Here is a 20,540-nt window from a genome sequence, read left to right on the forward strand (position 1 = left end):
ATTGAAGGGTAAAACTGGCAGTGGGGAATATGTAACACAGGATATAGCCTGGAAAAGAAAAAAAAGGCAAAAATGTTTTGTCTCTTTAAAACTTCCCCCACTCCTTTTGGAGAACTAAAACCTGCATCAGGCCAGCAGTCGGGAGGAGCAGGAGAACGTCCTTTGTTCTTTGTGCTAAAGGAGATGGCTCAAGGGACCTAATCAGCCTGTTAGCTGAGATGGGCTGGAGACCAGACGACGATTTGCATGGACTGTAGTTGAACGGCCTAGAACTGAAAACCCTCCCTTTAAAAGCTCTGTATTTCTGCTTATGATTAGGCAGACAGCATTTGAGACAAGAGTCTCCATCCTCCTCATTTGCCAGCAAATTAATAAACTCCTCTTTCCTTCTCCTCCAACCACTTGTCCCAGTTCTTCCGATGGCCTCTGGGACAAGTGCTGAACTTCCGGTAACATCCCTGCTCTGGGATGCGTCCCTCTTTCACAACTTCACTCCTTCATGGGTTTCCAAGAGCCACGCCCGGCAAAGCCTCGTGAAAATTAGCAATTATAACTGCTCGGTTTAAAAATAAAAGAGACAGAGAAGCGCCTCAAGATGCGAGCATCGAAAGTCTCTTGGCTACCTCCTCTCCGTGTAACCATGTATTAGTCAAGAAATGACTAGGTTCCATAACCCCTTCCAGCTTAAAAACAAACAAACAAACAAACAAACAGGCCGGGCGCGGTGGCTCAGGCCTGTTGCCCTAGCTCTCTGGGAGGCCGAGGCGGGCGGATTGTTTGAGCTCAGGAGTTCGAGACCAGCCTGAGCAAGAGCGAGACCCGTCTCTACTAAAAATAGAAAGAAATTAGCTGGAAAACGAAAAAAATATATATATAAAATTAGCCGGGCATGGTGGCGCATGTCTGTAGTCTCAGCTACTCGGGAGGCTGAGGCAGGAGGATCGCTTGAGTCCAGGAGTTTGAGGTTGCTGTGAGCTGGGCTGATGCCACGGCACTCTAGCCTGGGCGACAGAGGGATACTCTGTCTCAAGAAAAAAAAAAAAGAAAAAAAAAACAAAGCGACAAATCCCATTTCTTTCCTATTTTCTTCCCTTCCAGTTTTTCCCTGTCACGGTTTCTTAGAGCTTGCACCGCCTCGGTCTTTCCCTCAGCCGCGCCCCAAGTACGCCTGCGCACACTGGGAAGTCCGTGAAGTAAGGCGCTACGCATAGCACGACTTCTGTTTTGCGGCGCAGCCGTAAAGCGTCGTCACGCTCCGCGGTGTCATGGGGCCGGGGTTGCAGTTCTCGGCACCTGGCGCTGGGAACGTGGGCGTCACGTGCTGGTTTGGATTTCCTCGTTGCACTGGGGAAAACGTTTGGTGTTTTGAGAGGGCTTTTGGTCTGTGTGTGTTTATAGATAGATGTAGCCACTCCGTTTCGGGAACGGGAGGGCGGCCGGGTCCTAGTGCCGGTTGGATGCTCGGGGTCGGGGCTCTGAGCTGTAGGGTGGGCGGAGACTGAAGCCCAAGCTGACAGTGACCTAGTTCCGTGAAGCCGCCTGCGGGGCGCTGATGGCCGGACGCTTCCTGGGAAAAGCTTTAGCCACTGTGTCTGTCTCTGTGGCCTTGGCCTGTGTGACTGTCAGGTCCTCGGGCTGCCGCAGCATCCCCGCGTACAGGTATTACCCCTCCTGGTGCTGGCTCCTAGGGCCGATTTTGGATTGAGGGTGGGAACCAGGTTCCTTTCCGGCGGATTCCGTAGGCTTTGCTTGCGTCCCGCATTTTTATAGCCGTATGCAAGTTTTTAGAAAGGCTCCAAAATGTCATATCTGCTTTTTGAGGAAAACTAGTGTCAAGGGCCTTTCTTGACCTCTGAGTTTAAAATTTGCCATCCTCCGTAAGTCACCAACATTATTATCGCCCGTTGAAATAGCACTTGTTTGGGGTAGTGTTATCCCCGGCCACTTTTTTCTGGCCAATCTTTAAAACATTATTATTAAAATTAATATATGCACAGAGTTTAAACATTTAGGGATTTATAGTATCTCCCACTGCCTCCTTCTGTTCTTGTGCAGTTTTTATTCTTTGAGTCAGTAAACACTGTCCGAGATGCAGCAGCCTTTTTTATTGTCATATCTTATGCATATAAAAAGTCTTTCGAATATATAAAGGTGACAATTAGAGTAAAAAATTACCTATTTCCTGAATTAATTTGTTTACTGTTAGTTTTCTGTTGCTTTTTGGTCCTTTTTCCTTCTTTTGGTGCTTTTTGTCAAACATCTAATGGACACTGGTTATCTATTTATATTTGCTGAATGTAAGTAATAGGCTTTGTTTTCTCTCCATGGGAGGGCTAATTGACTATTGGCTCTTTTGTACCAGGTCGCCTAGACTGGAAGGTTTCTGTTGAGGGTGTGTGAGCAGGGACCAGGTGGATAGGCTGGGAACCCTCCCTTTTTTTTTTTTTCCTTTTCTTTTTTCTTTATAGCAGTGGGGGGGGGGTTGAATACCAACTTTAGTGACACTTATGTTAATAGGTTATGATAACCCACTACCATCGGACCAGCCACACTGTATAAACCATATACATGGAACAGGTGTAGTAGGCAGTCCTTGTAGGTCAGGTTAAGAAGACTTAATTTTTTTTAAATAAAGCTTTCTATACAAATACATAATTTGATCTAAATGCATATATTTCATCATCATTCATATTTCCCTTTTTTCTCCTTTTCTTTCTCCCCTTCTCCCCATCTTTGCCGCCACCTTCTTCTCTTTCCTCTCACCTTTCCCTTTTTCTTTCTCAACCCCTATTTTCCTCCTCCCTCCCCTTTTCCTTCCCCTTTCTTTTCCATCTCCCTCTGCTACCCTCCTTTTCCCCTTTCTACCTCTACCCACATCAGCACCTTATCCTCTAGCCCATGTTAAGAACTCGATGATGTGGATCCTTCTATAGTTTCCCCCATGCTCATACAGTAAAGAGTGTAGACATTTCCGGTAGGCAGAATAATGGCCCCTCAAAAATGTCCACACTCTAATCCCCGGAACCTGTGGCTACGTTGCCTTACGTAGCAAAAGAGACTTTACAGTTGTGTTTAAGGTTAAGGACCATTGAGATGGGGAGATCATTCTGGATTATCTAGGTGCACCTGATTTAATCAAGAGTTTTTTAAAAAAAATCAGGCTGTGGTCAGAGAAAGATATGAGTGGTGAGAGAAAGATATGACTACTGAAAAATGGCTAGAGACGCAATATTGCCGGGTGAGAAGCTGATGGAAGAGGCCCGTGAGCCACAGTAGGGGGGGTGCCCTCTAGAAGCTGAGAAAGAAAGGGAATGGATTTTTCTCTAGAGCCTCCCTCCAGAAAGGAACACAGCCCTGCCGACATATGGGCTTTAGCTCATTGAAACTGGGCTGGACTTCTAACTGACAGAACTGTAAGATAATAAATTCGTGTTGTTTTAAGTCACTGAGTTTGTGGTAATTTGTTATGGCAGCAACAGAATACTAATACAGTGTGTATATATATATATGTGTATATATATACACACTCTTAAATGTATATACTTTATCATTTATAAATAAATTGTTTTTATAAAAATATGTCATATACACTTTTATGAATCTAGCTTTTTTTTCTAATAGAACCCTATGAGAATACTGACAAATTGCTTGATGTCATTTTTTTTTTTTTTGACAGGGTGTTGCTCTGTTGCCTGGGCTAGAGTGCCGTGGCATCAGCCTAGCTCACAGCAAACTCCAACTCCTGGGCTCAAGTGATTCTCCTGCCTCAGCCTCCTGAGTAGCTGGGACTGTAGGCGCATTTCACCACGCCCAGCTAATTTTTTCTATTTTTAGTAGAGATGGGTCTTGCTCTTAGGCTGGTCTCGAACTCCTGAGCTCAAGTGATCCTCCCGCCTCAGCCTCCCAGAGTGCTAGGATTACAGGCGTGAGCCGCCACCCCCTACCTGTCACTATTTTTTGTACTATTTTTGCCATATGTTTTACACATCATGTATATTAGACTATAGATGGTTTTTAAAAAAACTTATTTGCTTATGTAGACTTAAACAGCTTTCTTTTACATTTGTTTTTATGATTAAGTTTTCATAACACACTTCCCCTTCCACAACAGATAACACAAAAGTAAGCTTGTGTCCTTTTTTCACCACTAAAATAAATTCGGTGGGTAGGCACTAATTAATAAGATTTAGCTCTATTTTAAAAATTTTTATATTTTTAAGCAATCTCTCACAGATGTTGGACCTTTATGCTGATATCCATCGAATTTGGATTTTCTGATTTTTAAAAGTTTTCAAAATTAAGAAATATGTTTTTCATTCTTTGAATTGGGTTCTTTCATTAATATATTTTTGGTATTTATGTAAAACTTTTTTCTTTTTTCCCTCCCCAGAAACTCACTCTCATCCTGTTGGTTTCATCTTAATACCGGCACCATGTCTGGTTCTAATGGTTCCAAAGAGAATTCCCACAACAAGGCCCGGACATCTCCTTACCCAGGTTCAAAGGTTGAACGAAGCCAGGTTCCTAATGAGAAAGTGGGCTGGCTGGTTGAATGGCAAGACTACAACCCTGTGGAATACACCGCGGTCTCTGTGTTGGCTGGACCCAGGTGGGCGGATCCTCAGATCAGGTGAGCAGATAAACTGGCATGAGCTGGGTGTAAGACTTCTAGAGAAGGTAATGGTCGTATTTGTAAATTATCTTTTTGACACCTGAAAATTCATTTTTATTTATGCTCTACTGTGTTATAACTCAGTTTCCACATTTGCCTGAATTCGTGCCAAAGCTAAACAGTTTGTGTTTTGTTTTGTTTTGTTTTCACTTCTTTGGGGGGTTTTATGAGGATCCTTCCAAATAGGTAAATTTATTTTGATTTGAAATGACAGCTATTTTTTAGGAAATAACAGCTGGTAGTATCTGTTTTCATGAGTTCTGTTTGGGTTATCAATAGAATATCTTTTGTGGTTATTTTCCAAGATAGCTAGACTTGTATTTGAGCATTTTTCAGAAATTTTTTCCAGGTTACTAAGAACAGAATGATGATAAAATTAGATCAGTGTGAAAAAATTGAAAAGGGATAGATAAAGGAGAGAGTGAGAGAGGGAGGGAGATCAAAAGAAGGGGTTCTTATTAAATTCATAGAAATGCTGCATTGATTCACATTTTATGATGTTCCTTTTATTCCAGCTTTATTGATGTATGATTAACAAATAAAAATTATTGAAATTTAAGGTATACAATATGTTTTGATACATACACACACATTGTGAAGTGATTACTATAACCAAGCCAATTAATATATCTATTATCTTACATAGTTACCTTTTTTGGTGGTGAGAACATTTCAGATCTACTCTCAGGAAGTTTCAAGTATACAATACAGTATTATTAACTATAGTCACCACACTATACATTAGATCTCTAAAACTTACTCATTTTGCATAAGTGAAATTTTGTACCCTTTGACCAATTTGCTGTTTCAGGAATACTGCTTATGGGTAAGAGATCGACTTGCATTATTAAGCTGTTGGTAGTTTTGAATCATGATTTCTTATTTTGCATCGGTATTCTCATTACAGTGAACGTAACTTTTCTCCCAAGTTTAACGAAAAGGATGGGCATATTGAGAGAAAGAGCCAGAATGGCCTGTATGAGATCGAAAATGGAAGACCTAGGTAAGTGCTGGGAGTGGAACATCTTACAATAATGGGTCTTTGAAAGGTTGGAAAGTTAGTTAACATTTATAAAATGCTTGTATGTGCCAGACATTGTATAAAAGAACTTACGTATGTGATCTAATTAAATCTTCACAATAATCCTGAAGGTGGATATTTTTAGTTCCATTTTACAGATAAGAAAAGAGTATAAATGTTTGCAAACAGCTAGTAATACAGCTAGTAAGTAGCAGAGGCAGATTTGAATGCATCTTTTTGTAACTCCACCTTAAAGGTAGAAATTATTAATTGAATAAATTAACAGATAAAGGATTGAAAATTATATGTGTGATAGTTATTTATTATGGTATTGTGTCTTTTTAAAATTTGTATAAATTTAGTGGGTTTAAGTGTAATTCTGTTAAATGGATATATTGCGTAGTGGTGAAGTCTAAGCCTTTGGTGTAGCCTTCACCCAAATAGTGTACATTGTATCCATTTAGTAATTTCTCAACACTCATCTCCTTTCTGCCCTCCCATCTTTCCAAGCCTCCAATGTCTATTATTCCACTCTCTATGTCCATGTGTACACATTACTTAGCTCCCACTTATAAGTGAGAACATGTGGTATTTGACTTTCTGTTTCTTGAGTTGTTTCCCTTAATATAATGGCCTCCAGTTCCATCCATGTTGCTATAAAAGACATGATTTTATTCTTTTTTATGGCTGCATGGTATTCCATTGTGTATATATACCACATTTTTTTATCCAATCATCTGTTGATGGACGCTTAGGTTGATTCCATATCTTTGTTATTGTGAATAGCGCTGCGATAAATATATGAATACTGATATCTTTTTGATATAATGGTTTCTTTTCCGTTGGGTGGAAATTGCTGGATCAAAGGATAGTTCTATTTTTAGTTCTTTGAGAAATCTCCTTACTGTTTTTCATAGAGATTGTACTAATTCACATTCCTACTAACAGTGTATAAGCTTTCCCTTTTCTCCACTTCCTTTCCAACATCTATTATTTTTTGACTTTTTAATAATGGTCATTCTGATTGCTGTAAGATGTTATCTCATTGTTTTAATTTGCATTTCTCTGATGATCAGTGATGTTGAGCATTTTTTCATTTGTTGGCCATTTGTATGTCTTCTTTTGAAAAATGTCTGTTCATGTCCGTTGCACAGTATAGTGTTTTAAAGTGAGAATTTATCCAAATGTATAAGAGTAGAAATAAAATAATCCAGTAATTTAACATCAAGAGTCTTTCTGGGGGCCAGGCGCGGTAGCTCACACCTGTAATCCTAGCACTCTGGGAGGCCAAGGCGTGCGGATTGTTTGAGCTCAGGAGTTCGAGACCAGCCTGAGCAAGAGCGAGACCCCGTCTCTACTAAAAAAAAAAGAAAAAAATTAATCGGACAACTAAAAATATATAGAAAAAAAAAATTAGCCGGGCATGGTGGTGCGTGCCTGTAGTCCCAGCTACTCGGGAGGCTGAGGCAGAAGGATTGCTTGAGTCCAGGAGTTTGAGGTTGCTGTGAGCTAGGATGACGCCACAGCACTCTAGCCTGGGCAACACAGTGAGACTCTGTCTCAGAAAAAAAAAAAAAAAGAGTCTTTCTGTACTTTTAAAAATGATTTTTCTACACAATTCCAAAATTATCCATTTTCCTTAAGACATTATAAAATTTAGGAAGTAATATAAAAATTAGCATGCTTCAAATAAAATAAAAGGATCACAGATTTGTAAGCATGTTTATCGCCTGATCAGAATGTTGCGTTTTGAGTTCTTAGTTCCTCTAAGTTAAAGAAATGGTAGTGCTCCTCGAACCCCAGCCTGGTCCTTCAGTTTGGCCAATTCTTTCTTTGGTCATAACTTACTCGCCTCTTTATGTTATCGATTCAAGTCAAACTCTCCTTGCATTTGACTTATTTCTTAGGGTCTTTTTGGGTAAAATATATGAGAAGATGTTTGTGTGTGTGCATAAATATATATATATATACACACACGCATACACACACATATTTTAAAAGAAAGCCAAGATAGATTGGTTTAGTCAAGACTCCTGGACTAACAGAAACTAACTTTGGCTTGCCTGAGCAAGAAAGTGAAATTATTTTAAGGCCATAGGATTGTCTCAAGGACCTCAAAGCAGAAATGCAGCTAACTTTAGGAAAGAGTGGAATTGGAAATCCATTAGGACGCTCTCTTCCTCATCTCTGCTTTTCTTTATATGTTGACTTCATTTTTCTCTCTCTGCAAACAACTTTCTGTGCTTCTCAGGCTATAGGATAGTCTGTATGTCCATTCCACAGTTTCTAGTTTATAAGTTATAGGCTTCGTCACCTATAAAAACTAACATTCTCTTTGTTAGTATTGGCTTTGGTCATTTGTGTTCAGGGGTGTGGGTACATGGAATAAGATAGGGTTGGTGACCACCCCACATCTCCTCCTGTGAATTCGAGAAGATTCTTGTCAGCTGGCTGGGTGTCTTGTCTTTCTGTAAGCCTTGCTGAAATATATCTGAGTCTAGTACAAAACAACATGAACATTAATTCAGTTTTAATAATAGTCATATGGAAGAACAGAATGAAAAGAGATGGCGAAAAGGGAAATTTTGGGAAGTCATTTATTTTCCCATAGTAGGAGGACAAAAGATAGAGCATATTTAGTTAACTCTGTCAAAAGATAGAGTAAGTAAGATTATAGATCAGGGCATTTTACTGATACGTAATGAAAGTTGAACATGTAAAGAATATTGACTGAAATAAAATTACTTAGGTGTGACTTTTTAACACTGGTTTATGGCATTAGGTTAAATAGTAAGTCGACATTTTTTATAAAAGCTTTTGGTATACTTTATGATATCTTAAGTAATACTAATACCTTTATTATATGCCACAAAATATGTAATGCCGATAACAAAAATCCAGAAAGCACTGAGAAAAATGAACTTAAAAATGTAACAGAAACAACTTTAGCGGGAAGGGCTGTAGGAGAGTAGAGCAGGAAAGGAGAATGATGACAAAGGGAAGAGAAGGTGGGGGTATCCCAGAAGGTAAATGGTAATTGTTTTAGAGATAGATGATTAGGTGTAGGTCATTTTAAGAGTTCAATAAGGTTCTAGTTTGAATTGAGGAACACAGATGAAAACTGAAACAAATTCTTATATTGTAGAACCACTTGGGAAATGAGATCCTCCTCCTGGATCAAGTCCAAAGCTTAACACATGCACCAAAGAAAAATTAAATAACAATATAATGACATATGTCATTTCAGTGTCAGATATGTGATATCTGGTTGTGAGGAAATATTATTTTCTTCTTATTACTTGTACTACCTTCTCTTGGGCCATATTAAGTCGGGTTAAGAAAGATAAACACATTCAGTTGATTTTATGTTTTTTCCCTCAGAAATCCCGCAGGACGGACGGGACTGGTCGGCCGGGGGCTTTTGGGGAGATGGGGCCCAAATCATGCTGCAGATCCAATCATAACCAGGTAAGAACCAGACAGAACATTGTAGTAGCAAAGAGCTAAGTGATGGGAAAAATACAAATTATAGCTGTGCGTACGTATGTATATTTATGCACGTATATATGTATATGCATGTGTATATACACATGTGTTTGTATATATGTGTGTGTGCAGTCATGCATCACTTACCAATGAGGACACGTTCTGAGAAATGCATTGTGAGGCGATTTTGTTGTTGTGCAAACATCGTCGAGTGTACTTACGCAAACCTAGATGGTGTAGCCTACTACACATCTAGGCTACTATGGCCTGTTGCTCCTGGGCTACAAACCTGTACACTATGTTACTGTACTGAATACTGTAGGCAGTTGTAACACAATAGTAAGTATTTGTGTATCTAAACACAGAAAAGGTTCAGTAAAAGTACAGCATAAAAGATAAAAAATGGTACAGCTGTACAGGGCGCTCACCGTGGATGGAGCTTGTGGGACTGGGAGTTGGTCTGGGTGAGCGAGTGTTGAGTGAACGTGAAGGCGTAGGTCACGGTGGTGCGCTGCTGTAGACGTCGTAAACACGGTGCAGTGAGGCTATGCTAAATTCATAAAAAGTTTTTTTTTCTTTAATCATTAGCCTTAGGTTGCTGTGACATTTTTACTTTATAAACTTTTAAATTTTTGTTAATTTTTGACTGTTTTGTCATATCCCTCAGCTTAAAACACAAACACATTGTTTAGCTGTACAAAAATGTTTTCTTTTTTTACATCCTTATTCTATAAACTTTTTTCACTTTTTAAAAATTATTTTTTCTTTAAGTCTTTAAACTTTTTAGTTAAAAACTAAGAGAAAACACGTGCATTAGCCTAGGCCTACACAGGGTGAAGATGATCGGTATTACTGTCTTCCACCTCCACATCCTCTTGTCCCACTGGAAGGTGTTCGGGGGCAATAACACGCATGGAGCTGTCATCTCCCCTGAGGACAGTGCCTTCTTCTGGATACCTCCTGAAGAACCTGCCTGAGACTGTTCTACAGTTAACTTTTTTCTTTATACGTAGGAGTACATTAAAATAACAATTAAAAGTATGGTATAGTAAATACATAAACCTGTAATAGCCATTTATTATCATCATCAGGTATTATGTACTGCTCATAATTGTATGTATTTTATACAACTGGCAGCGCAATAGATTTATTTATATGAACATCACCACAAATGTGATGCATTGGGCTAGGACATTACAATGGCTACGACATCACTAGGCCAAAGGAGTTTGTTAGCTGCGTTGTAATTTTATGGGACTAACGTATATGTTGTCCATTATTGACTGAAATGTCCTCAAGTGACACATGACTGTGTATATGTATATGCAAACACATACCATTTTATATACATATGTACATATACACACACACATAGACTCTCATACACATATGTACGTATTCACACACATATAAATAATCTATATTTTGAAGGGACTTTGTGTCAAATTATGCTGATGTGATATAAGTGCAAAGCTGTAGTTTTATGTTACATAAGGTTAGGCATTATCTTAATTCTATTTGAACATGTATTTATTTATTGAACATCTGTTTGTTTTCAGGCATTTTAGAGGATATGTAAAAACATAAGAATCCTAGGTTTTGGTTCTTTGTCATTGAAAAGCTATAGCTTCATTTGCAAGATGGAAAATATGAATTAAGAAAACATATCCGATATGATCAAGTAATATGGGTGATACAGGAGGCTTTAGAAGATTAGAAGATCGGATGTGAGGCATGACCGTGGTAAACTGGAGCACCCAAGAAAGGCGTTGTAAAAGAGGTAGATTTGAGTCGAACTTGAATGTTGGGTAGGGAAACAGGAAGAGGCCTAAGAAAAAGGTTTGTATTAATATCTGTTTGAGTATTGAGACCAGCTTGCTTGAAACAGAAGATATTAATACTTGTAGGAGCATAGTGGGTGATAAATGAAAACTTAAAATTAATTTTTGTGCAACTTTATTGTGGAGAATATTAAATGCCAAAGTTTAGGAGTATGAACTGAAGCCGTAGAAGGTTTCCGAACAGGAGAAAAGTATTCTTTTGCTGAGGCAGACCTTTCTGGTAAGCCAGCTCATTGTTCAGGAAGTCCCTTGGTGAGCGTGATGAAGCAGAACTAAGAAGGCAGGTGAATCTGATGTGTAGATTGACTTAGCCTTCTCCACAGGAGCCATCTTTCCAGTGCAGCTGGAATGTTCTGTCGTATTTGCCATCCTTTTTATTTTTTTACTTTTAGGATTCACTGACCATCTCCCTCCTCACATGGAATTGTCACTTTCCTTCTTTAAATAGTATCGATATCTTCAATATTGTTATGTTTTTAGTTTTGATGTTTTGGGGGCCTTCGTTTCTTCAAGGAGACTTTTCCCCCACTTATCTGATAATAATATAATAATGATTTGATAGCTCAACTCTAAGAAGGCAGCCTATTTCCAAGTTACTGGAAAAGACACCCATACTCACCCAGTCTTATTCTCTTACTTGCCCTCTCAATTCCCCTGCCAAAAGGGATCTTTATTCCACCCCAAATTTTACCTTCCATCTATCCATCCACCCACCTGCTTGCTTATTTACCTATCAACCTACCTAGCTATTCATCTGCAATTCCCTTAGAACCTTTATCGTTTAAGTGAGATAGGAAAAGTGAATATATTCGTATGATGAACTTAGGTAAAAAATATTAATGGCAGTATCAGTTTCTTTCCAATTTTGGTGAGGCTGCCTAAAAACAAACAGGTGTGAAATATTTGAAGCAGAAATGTGATGCTAGTAAGGGGACAAGGAGCAGAAAAGGGAAGCCAGAGACTCGAAAGTTAGCATCTCATTAGCTTATCTTTATCTATCTCTGGGAAAGAGGCTGTGATTAGAAAAAGTGTATTTTGCAATTAACATTGTCTTCATACTTTTTACAAAAGCATGTGCAATTCAGTTCAAAATATAAAATTAAGGATGAATTCTTTTGTTTATCAAAAGAGGGCATAAAGATTGAGATGAATTGCTTTTGACATCAGCGAAACTATATCATATTATGTACTTTTCTGATAACATAGGATGAACTGTTAAAAGCAAATATTACCAGGTCTTTTTCACTGCCAGTAATTTTCAAAAAGGATCCTTGAACTGTAAAAAAAAAAAAAAAAAACTTTTACAGCTCTTCCTTTTAAATTCTATTCTGCTGGTAAACTTCTTTTTTTTGATAGTACTTTAAGAAGTAAAAAGTGCTTATATCCTGAACTTTTGTTAGGGAGAATTAGTATCCTTTATCTAATGTATATGTTTGTACTGGTTTGTAACAGTGCTAAATATAGAATATTTCTAATAAAAAAAACAATAGTTTTTTTTGTAAAACTAGCTAATTTGAGGTAAATTTATATTTACTCTGATATAAAGAAAAATATATCTATAACTTTGTCTCAAGCTTGAGATAGAACCTTAGTCTTGGTTATAAATCAGTTGTGATTTTACATTACTATTCACAGGTGGAAAAGAGATAGCAGTGGAAATAAAATCACCCATCCTGTTTCTGGGAAACACATCCTACAGTTTGTTGCAATAAAAAGGAAAGACTGTGGAGAATGGGCAATCCCAGGGGTGAGCATTAAAATTAAATCAAATTAGTATTTAAGTTCTTGTTAGTGGTTTTACTTACTACGAGGTTATTGTTAGTGGATCTTTTCTACTCCACGTATCTTCCATTCCTCCCCACTTCCAGTAGTAATTCTTTTGTCTTTCATCCCTGCAACGGAGTGTCATCGTCAGTAACAAGTTTAGGATAATCCGAGGCTATTAAAATCTAAGTCTAATTCTGATACCCTTAGGATAGAACATAGACTTTGGAGTCAGATCTAGGCCTGTGTTCTGGCCTTTCCTCTTACAACTGGGTGATATGGAGTTCAGGCCTTCATCTTTATTTTTATTTATTTATTTATTTATTTGAGACAGACTCTTGCTCTGTAGCCCGGGCTAGAGTGCCATGGTGTCAGCCTAGCTCACTGTAACCTCAAACTCCTGGGCTCAAGCAATTCTCCTGCCTCAGCCTCCCAAGTAGCTGGGACTACAGGCATGTGCCACCATGCCCAGCTAATTTTTTCTATATATATTTTTAGCTGTCCAGCTAATTTCTTTCTATTTTTTTAGTAGAGACGGGGTCTCGCTCTTGCTCAGGCTGGTATCGAACTCCTGAGCTCAAACGATCCACCAGCCTTGGCCTCCCAGAGTGCTAGGATTACAGGCGTGAGCCACCGCGCCCGGTTTGTCATTGATATTTTGAGAGTTATTCATCTAATCTGTGTATTTTGAGTGTCTTTTGTCAGCCAGTGTTTTAGACATTGGGGATAGGACAGATCAACCAAAAAAAAAAAAATCCTGTCTTTTGGCACTCATATTCTAGTAGGAGAGACAGATATTATAAGATAAATAAATTAAATAGATTGTATGTTAGAAAGGGATAAACATTAAGAAAGAAACTTAAGCAAGGTAGGGGGCTAGGAAGTGTTTGAGAGTTCACAATTTTAGGCAGGGAAATTAGAGACAGCCTCCCTGAGAAGATGACATTTGAGTAAAGACCTGAAGGAGGTAGATGAGTGAGCCATGTGGATATCTTGGGAAAAGCATCTTGGATAGAGGTCAGAGCATGTGCAAAGGCCCTTGGGTGGGAGGATGTCTGGCATGTCCTGGGAGTATTGAGGAGGTGGTGTGGCTGGAACAGAATGAACAACGAGGGAAGGATCAACTCGCTGTATTCTTTCTTGCCTCCAGGCCTTCTTTCCTTAGTTTGAGTTTGGAACATGCCAGGAATTTAGTTTGATTGGCTCAAATGCCATAGGCTAGCCTTGGACCACCATAGTGAAATATACAAGGTATCCTATATTGGCTGCTTCTACTGGAAACAGATGGTTTAGAGAAGAGCTTGTCACAGAGGAATGGGGACATCCCACAGTAATATTATGGGCAGATAAAATAATAAATGTCCACTGTACCACTCAATAAATATTTGTTGAATGAATCAAAGCTTGTAACTTTTTTTTTTTTTTTAAATGTAACTCTTAGGGGATGGTGGATCCAGGAGAAAAGATTAGCGCCACATTGAAAAGAGAATTTGGTGAGGAAGCTCTCAACTCCTTACAGAAATCCAGTGCTGAGAAGAGAGAAATAGAGGAACAGTTGCACAAACTCTTCAGCCAAGAACATCTAGTGGTAAGAAATGGTCATTCCTAGAAGGAATTTAGTCCTGTGGATTAACAAAAATGAGTCCAAGAGTGCCTATAAATCTAGTAGATCCTTCTCTAAATAAAATGGAATACTTGTATATTTGAAATATATTCTTGAAAACAAATTATAGATCTTCACTGTAAGTATATTTCTATTTAAAGTTTTATAGCCCAACTTTAGGTCAATTATATCATTTATTATATTAATAGTACTTTTTTCCTCTAACTTTTTTACACTACATGTGAGCTAATATAGCAGACTATTTTCTTACACACTGAGTACTCATCCAACAGAAAACCTTTTTCTTTTACATGAATTCACTCTTTCTGAAAGAATATTTACATTTTAAATGATGTTATACAGAGTGTTTCTGGTTGATGACCATTTAAGTCTCATGACTGTTTTGTATGTACAATATCCATTATTTTTAATAAATAAACTTGTAAGATATATGTGCCCTAATAATAAGGAAAATAATAGTTTTCATTTTTGTTGGCTTTTGTTTGGATTGCTTTGTTTTCTTTTCAGAATGGGGATTTCTTAATTAATTATCTATGTTGTCCAGATTTTTGGGGATCACATTTGTGTTAGATGACTAGATTCAAATCTTTTCATGTATTGATAGCTTAGATATTAATCTTTAGTTTTATTTAGAAATCTTTGTTTAACTAGAAGAATCTACCTTTATATTTCTGAAACTATGATCATAGGAATTATTAAAACATAAAAATACATAATTTATGGACCCTTTTTAAAAATCATATGGCCCAAATCTGACCATTCCAAATTCTGAAATTAGAGTCTGAGTTGTTGAGGGTTTTATGAATTTTGAAACTGCCTCAAAAGAGAATATTAATCCCTGGGAAATTTTAGACAAGTGTGTGGAACACTACATTAAAGGTTCTATGATATTTACGTTTCTTTTAAAAAAATTTTGCTAAAAAACACAATATAAAATTTCTCATCAGAACCATTAAGTGGACCGTTCAATAGTGTTAAAATATGTTCACGTTGTTGTGCAACAGGATATTTACATTTCTGATTCTGGTGAAGGGAATGAATGTGCTTCTGCTCTACTCATTCCTGTCACCGGTGCAGGAGCGCCCCGATGAAGGGAGGAAGGCCCCCTAACTCGCCAGGTGGGTTCTTGGCTTCACTCGGGAATGGATTTTAGAGCGAGCCAACTAGCAACAGAAAGTTTATTGAGAGAGACAGACAACAGATCCTACTCCACAGACAGAGTAGGGGTCCTTTCCTGAGCAGGAGGGGGACACCTTATGGAGCAATGGTAACATTTTTAAATGTTCAAAAACCCCTTAGGAAATAGCTGTACGTGACTAGCATTGTCTTTTGGTCAGGCCGTAAAGTTTAATCATAAACTACTGTCACACAAAGGTAAGTGCAAGCAGTTTGTAAGGCATCCTGCTTAGTGATTCATCCATCCTCGCGTGGTCCTGGGCCAGCGACCTGCTGGTGACTCCCTTGTTCAGGGTGCTTGGGGTCTGGGATTGGCCAAAATGGCTGCACTTAGACTCTCTCAACTTTCCTTTTCTGCCTTATCCTTACGTTATTACACCTTGAACTTTTTTTTAAAATCTGTCTCCTTTCAAAAATAGATACATAAAGGATATGTTGATGATCCTCGAAACACCGATAATGCGTGGATGGAGACAGAGGCTGTGAATTACCATGATGAAACAGGTAATTTTAGATTTATGTTTATTAAACAGACTGAGATTAAAGGATCGATTTAAGCCACTAGCCAACTAGGGCATGATTAAATCTGGACTGTTGTAGCATCTTAAGCCAATTAATTAACTATTGATTTTCGGATTGTATTTATAAGAAAGCAAAATTATTGGTATTATTAATAAAAGAATACATAGAAGAAAACTTCAAAAGTGTTATCACCAGTGACTAAATTTCTTTAATTCATTGGTAACATATGAAATTAAGGTTGAATCTATGGGCTAAAATTATGTGCTTTAAAGTTGTCAGATTATTTGTTTAATATAATTCCATTTTTGTAAAACAAAAACAAGCAACTGGAGATTTGGAAAGGAAGTCTGGCAATGATAAAGGAAATGAGATTTATATCTTTCTGTTTGAAATATTTTTACAGTAAGCATGGATTGTCAAAACACAATACCAAAATAATTCGAAGTACTGCAAAAATTTTAAATGAGTGCTTTTTCTGGCCCACAGATTTTAAAATTTTATGAGGAGAGTCAAATCTGTTATTACAAAAGGAGAAGAGAAGGGAAATCTGCTATATTAAAAATTAATTCGATCTAAATTTACACACTGAATGGCTTCCCTTGAAACATTTTATTGTTAGATTGGATGACCTTTTAAGCATTTGTTTTCATCTGTAGCATAATGAAGTGAGGGCACCATGTCAGAGAAGTGAGTGCTTTTCTTTGAGCTATAGAACCTTGCGCAAATCGCTTTTCCTCTTGGACTCAGTTTTTTTTCACTTAGAAAATGAGCTAAAACTAGAAGATCTGTCACTTCTCCCTTCTGTGGTTCTCCTTGTTGAACTTGGGGGAAACACCCAGTACCATTTCCATTCCTTCTGTTTATCGAGTCTAACCAAGATAGTAGAAGAGTTCGTCTTTCTGGTTTGGCAAACTTAGGAGAAATATACAGGTGTAATTTAGAAGCAGGTCCGTACAACTTAAGTACTAATAAATTTGTTAACTATTTATTTTTGAAGTTAAAAACAATGACTGATCCTCCAGTGGTTGATTATATAGTTCATGGGTTGTTCACTGTTTTCACCCTGTCTTTTTCTCTCTGTAAACTTAAAAAAATTCTGTTCTGATAATTCCAACATCTCTGCCATATCTGAGTTTGGTTCTAATGCTTGCTTTGTCTCTGCAGACTGTGCTTTTTGCCTTTTAGCTTGCCTTGTAGTGTTTTTTTGAAATCTGGCCATGATGCATTCAGTAAAACTGCAGTCCCCTGGGCCCCTGCCAGTACCGGGTTGGTGGCCTGTTAGGACAGCTGGCATCACTGCCTGAGCTCTGCCTACCCACACCGCCCACCCCCCCACCCCAGGCTGTGGAAAAATTGTCTTCCCTGAAACCGGTCCCTGGTGCCAAAAAGGCTGGGGACCACTGCAGTAAAAGGAACTAAGGCAAATGGTCCCTTAGTGTGAGGTTTTAACGTTTATATTTATCTGGCTAGAAGTTAGGCTGGGTTTATCATTCGCTGTAGCTGTAGGTGTCAGAGGCTGAAAATTTCCTCTGGTGTTTTTGTTTTCATCTTGCCTGTTGTCTTTGGGTTTGCCTTGAGACTTTTTAAAAATAAAATGTGAAGTGTGCCCTTCTTTCCGTTGTCTTTCCTTTTGTTATACAGGAACCCTATTGATACAGTGGCAAATTCTGGGAGAAGGGGAATCATAGGAGGATCGTGTGGTTTGGTCTCAGTCTTTTAGTGAGCCTGTGGCCCTGTGCTGTGACCTTCACAAGTGCTTCTCAGCTTCCCTCCCTCCCCCCCAAAATAGGGAGGGAGGCAGGAAAGCCAGAGGGAGCTAGAATTGGTTATTTCCTTTCCCCTGGATTGGTTAGACCTTGGCAACATAGTTTTCCTTGAAGGCAGAATGCTCTGGGTGTAATTCAGAGCCATTCTCCTCTCACTGCTGATAGAGGGGATTTTTCTCCAGTCTTCACCCTGAGAACCTGGTGGCACTACTAGAGGTAAAACTCACAAAAATGTGGGCCCCTCTCCATCCCAGGAGATTTTCTCTCTCAAGCTAGTCTATAGATCAGTTTACACCTTTTAAGTGTTCCTACCAGGTGCCGGCTCCTGGGGTGGGCTTCTGTCCTGGTGAGTTGTGGTTATGTCTGTATTTGCCTGTCTCTCCAGTTTTGGGGGCATAGCGTGCCCTGTGACCTCAGTCCTCTGATGGATCTAAGGAGGATGGCAATGATGATATCCGATCTTTTCACATGTCAGACCAGACCTCTTTAAACTTTTTAGAATTTTGTTTTACATAATTTATTAGGTGACCAGAGGAGGAGTAAAAGAACCCTTTTTCAGACGTTATTAGTTCTGATAGGGAACACGATGTTAGAGGAAGTTGTTATTTAGATAATCAGGTACTCAATTTAACTTTTGGATGCAGGTTTACTTTTTAATTCTGTTTCTTCATTGATGGTTGGATGTTGTAGTTGCGATGAAGATGCATAAAGAACTATAATTTAGCATTGGAATTTAGAAGCTGCTGTACTAATATGTTAGATTAGTTCTTCCTAAGTAGTAGCTTTATTTTGTTATTATAAAGATAATTATTATAAAGGTAAATGTAATACATATTTATTGAAAGTTAGTTTAAAAATAGATGATTGTAAAGAGGAAAAATGTAAAAAACATCAGTTATTTCATTACCCAAAGATAACCACTGTTAGCATTTTGGTGTGTCTTCTTCTAGACTTCATATAGCTGTTTTTTTAAAATAAAATGAGCTTATGCTGTACATTCTGTTTTGTTGCTTAATGTTTTCACTTAAAAATACGTTATGATCCAAGTCCCAGCAACAAAAAACAAAAATATATTGACATCTTTCCATGTCAGTATATAAAAATCTGCTTCGTTTATAATGACTATATGTGAGAACATTTGTGTGTTTATATCATCATTTATTTAATCTATGCCCTATTGATGGAAAGATTGGTTATGTCCATTAAACAAAAGTTTTAAGTACATTATTTAAAAATATTTAAGTAATACTACATTAAATTCTTTAGTAGCCTTGTTTCTTTATTTCCTTAGGATAAAATCAAAGTGGAATTGTTGGATTGTTTATTTTCTCTTCAGTGCCTAGTACAGAGTCTGGTGAACATGGTGTACTCTGATATCTGTTGAAAGAGCATTTAGTTTTTAAAAGCTCTTGATAAACATTGTCAAATTGTCCTACAGAAATAAGCTATTTACATTCCCAACAGTGATTGAGAGTACTTATTTTTAATTTTTGATAATTATAACTATAAATATTTCTTTTATTTCTGGTTTAGTGTCCTGCTTAGAAAAGTCCACTTACCTTAAGACTATAAAATGAGTCACCAATAATTTGTTTTATTTTTTTACATTTAAATCTCTAATCCCTCTGGAATTGATTTGGAAATAAGGTTTCATACTCATTTAATACGCTTTCTCTTTTTGAAGGTTGATACTCTTCCTTTTTAAAGAGAAAAGCTTTCTTATTTGTATCTCTACCTAAAATTTAGGAACTTGGTTAAAATTTGGATATTTTGGAATCGTCTACTTTTTAATGATGCTTTAAGACTATTTTAAGTAAGAATACTTGAAGATGTAGAGATATGTTGAAAAAGAAATGAATAGATGAATTTCTTTTTCTTTGATGCTGGTTTTTCTTTGGTAACCAGGCGAGATAATGGATAATCTTACCCTAGAAGCTGGCGATGATGCTGGAAGAGTGAAATGGGTTGACATCAGTGCTAAACTCAAGCTCTATGCGAGTCACTCTCAATTCATTAAACTTGTGGCAGAGAAACGAGACGCACACTGGAGCGAGGACTCTGACGCCGACTGTCACGGGGTATAGCCCGTGGTCTCCATACAAACCCGAAGTCCACAAAGGAGCATGTCTCGAAAGAAGGCAGCATCACACAACTTGTACTATAAAAAGGGCAAGGTAGGCCACTGGGCCTAGTCACTTCCAATACGATTTGCATGTAGAGGGTTTGGCATCAGAATGAAATTTAATAAATATGATGAACTAGAACACTGAATTTTCAGCTTTCTGGTCAAAAGGAATGTAAATAGTTGTATTTTGTATGTATTCTATTTAAGCATGGCTTAAACGAAATTGAAACAACCGATACTCTTGGAAGAATCATAATCAGAATAAAGACAAATTCTCGATCATCCATAACTTCTGTTTTCCATCTAGTTCTCGTTTGTCAGTTCTTGTTCCCCACTAATCCTCTGAGGTCTAAAGGATGTTCCTGCCACATCGGGTTTCTTTAAGATGAGCACCACCATTGGATGTACAGTTTGATGTCAAATCTGATTTTTCTTTAAATTATTTGCCATTATGCTTTATATGATCTTGTTGAAGCTGATTTCAAAAGTTGGAACTTCATGGATTCTTGACTTCACAGTCATTAGTTTTATGAGGAAATCTCA

General features: G+C 37.8%; 1 protein-coding gene across 3 annotated transcripts; it reads left to right on the plus strand.

The window, feature by feature from the left end:
• The first annotated feature begins 1,267 nt into the window (after nt 1–1,267).
• NUDT9 (nudix (nucleoside diphosphate linked moiety X)-type motif 9) lies at nt 1,268–20,286 on the plus strand. Of its 3 annotated transcripts, none has more exons than XM_012647166.1 (8): nt 1,268–1,659; nt 4,391–4,630; nt 5,580–5,675; nt 9,075–9,161; nt 12,656–12,767; nt 14,226–14,372; nt 16,004–16,088; nt 19,778–20,286. In XM_012647166.1, exons 1-8 carry the CDS (start codon nt 1,553–1,555, stop codon nt 19,954–19,956), a joined length of 1,053 nt encoding a protein of 350 aa, XP_012502620.1. In that variant the 5' UTR covers nt 1,268–1,552; the 3' UTR covers nt 19,957–20,286. The 3 variants fall into 3 exon arrangements, with proteins under 3 accessions (XP_012502620.1, XP_012502622.1, XP_012502621.1); XM_012647168.1 differs by having other exon boundaries at nt 1,289–1,324; XM_012647167.1 differs by lacking the exon at nt 5,580–5,675 and having other exon boundaries at nt 1,291–1,659.
• Nucleotides 20,287–20,540: the final 254 nt, after the last annotated feature.

Source organism: Propithecus coquereli, unplaced genomic scaffold (genome assembly GCF_000956105.1).
Source record: "Propithecus coquereli isolate 6110/MARCELLA unplaced genomic scaffold, Pcoq_1.0 Scaffold26, whole genome shotgun sequence".
NCBI classification, from domain to species: Eukaryota; Metazoa; Chordata; class Mammalia; order Primates; family Indriidae; genus Propithecus; species Propithecus coquereli.

Bases quoted from the DNA above. Each gene is read 5' to 3' on its own strand.
- NUDT9 (XM_012647166.1), top strand. From the start codon at position 1,553: ATGGCCGGACGCTTCCTGGGAAAAGCTTTAGCCACTGTGTCTGTCTCT. The intron at 4,631-5,579 runs GTGAGCAGATAA...TTCTCATTACAG, and splicing joins TGGGCGGATCCTCAGATCAG to TGAACGTAACTTTTCTCCCA. The intron at 14,373-16,003 runs GTAAGAAATGGT...TTTCAAAAATAG, and splicing joins TCAGCCAAGAACATCTAGTG to ATACATAAAGGATATGTTGA.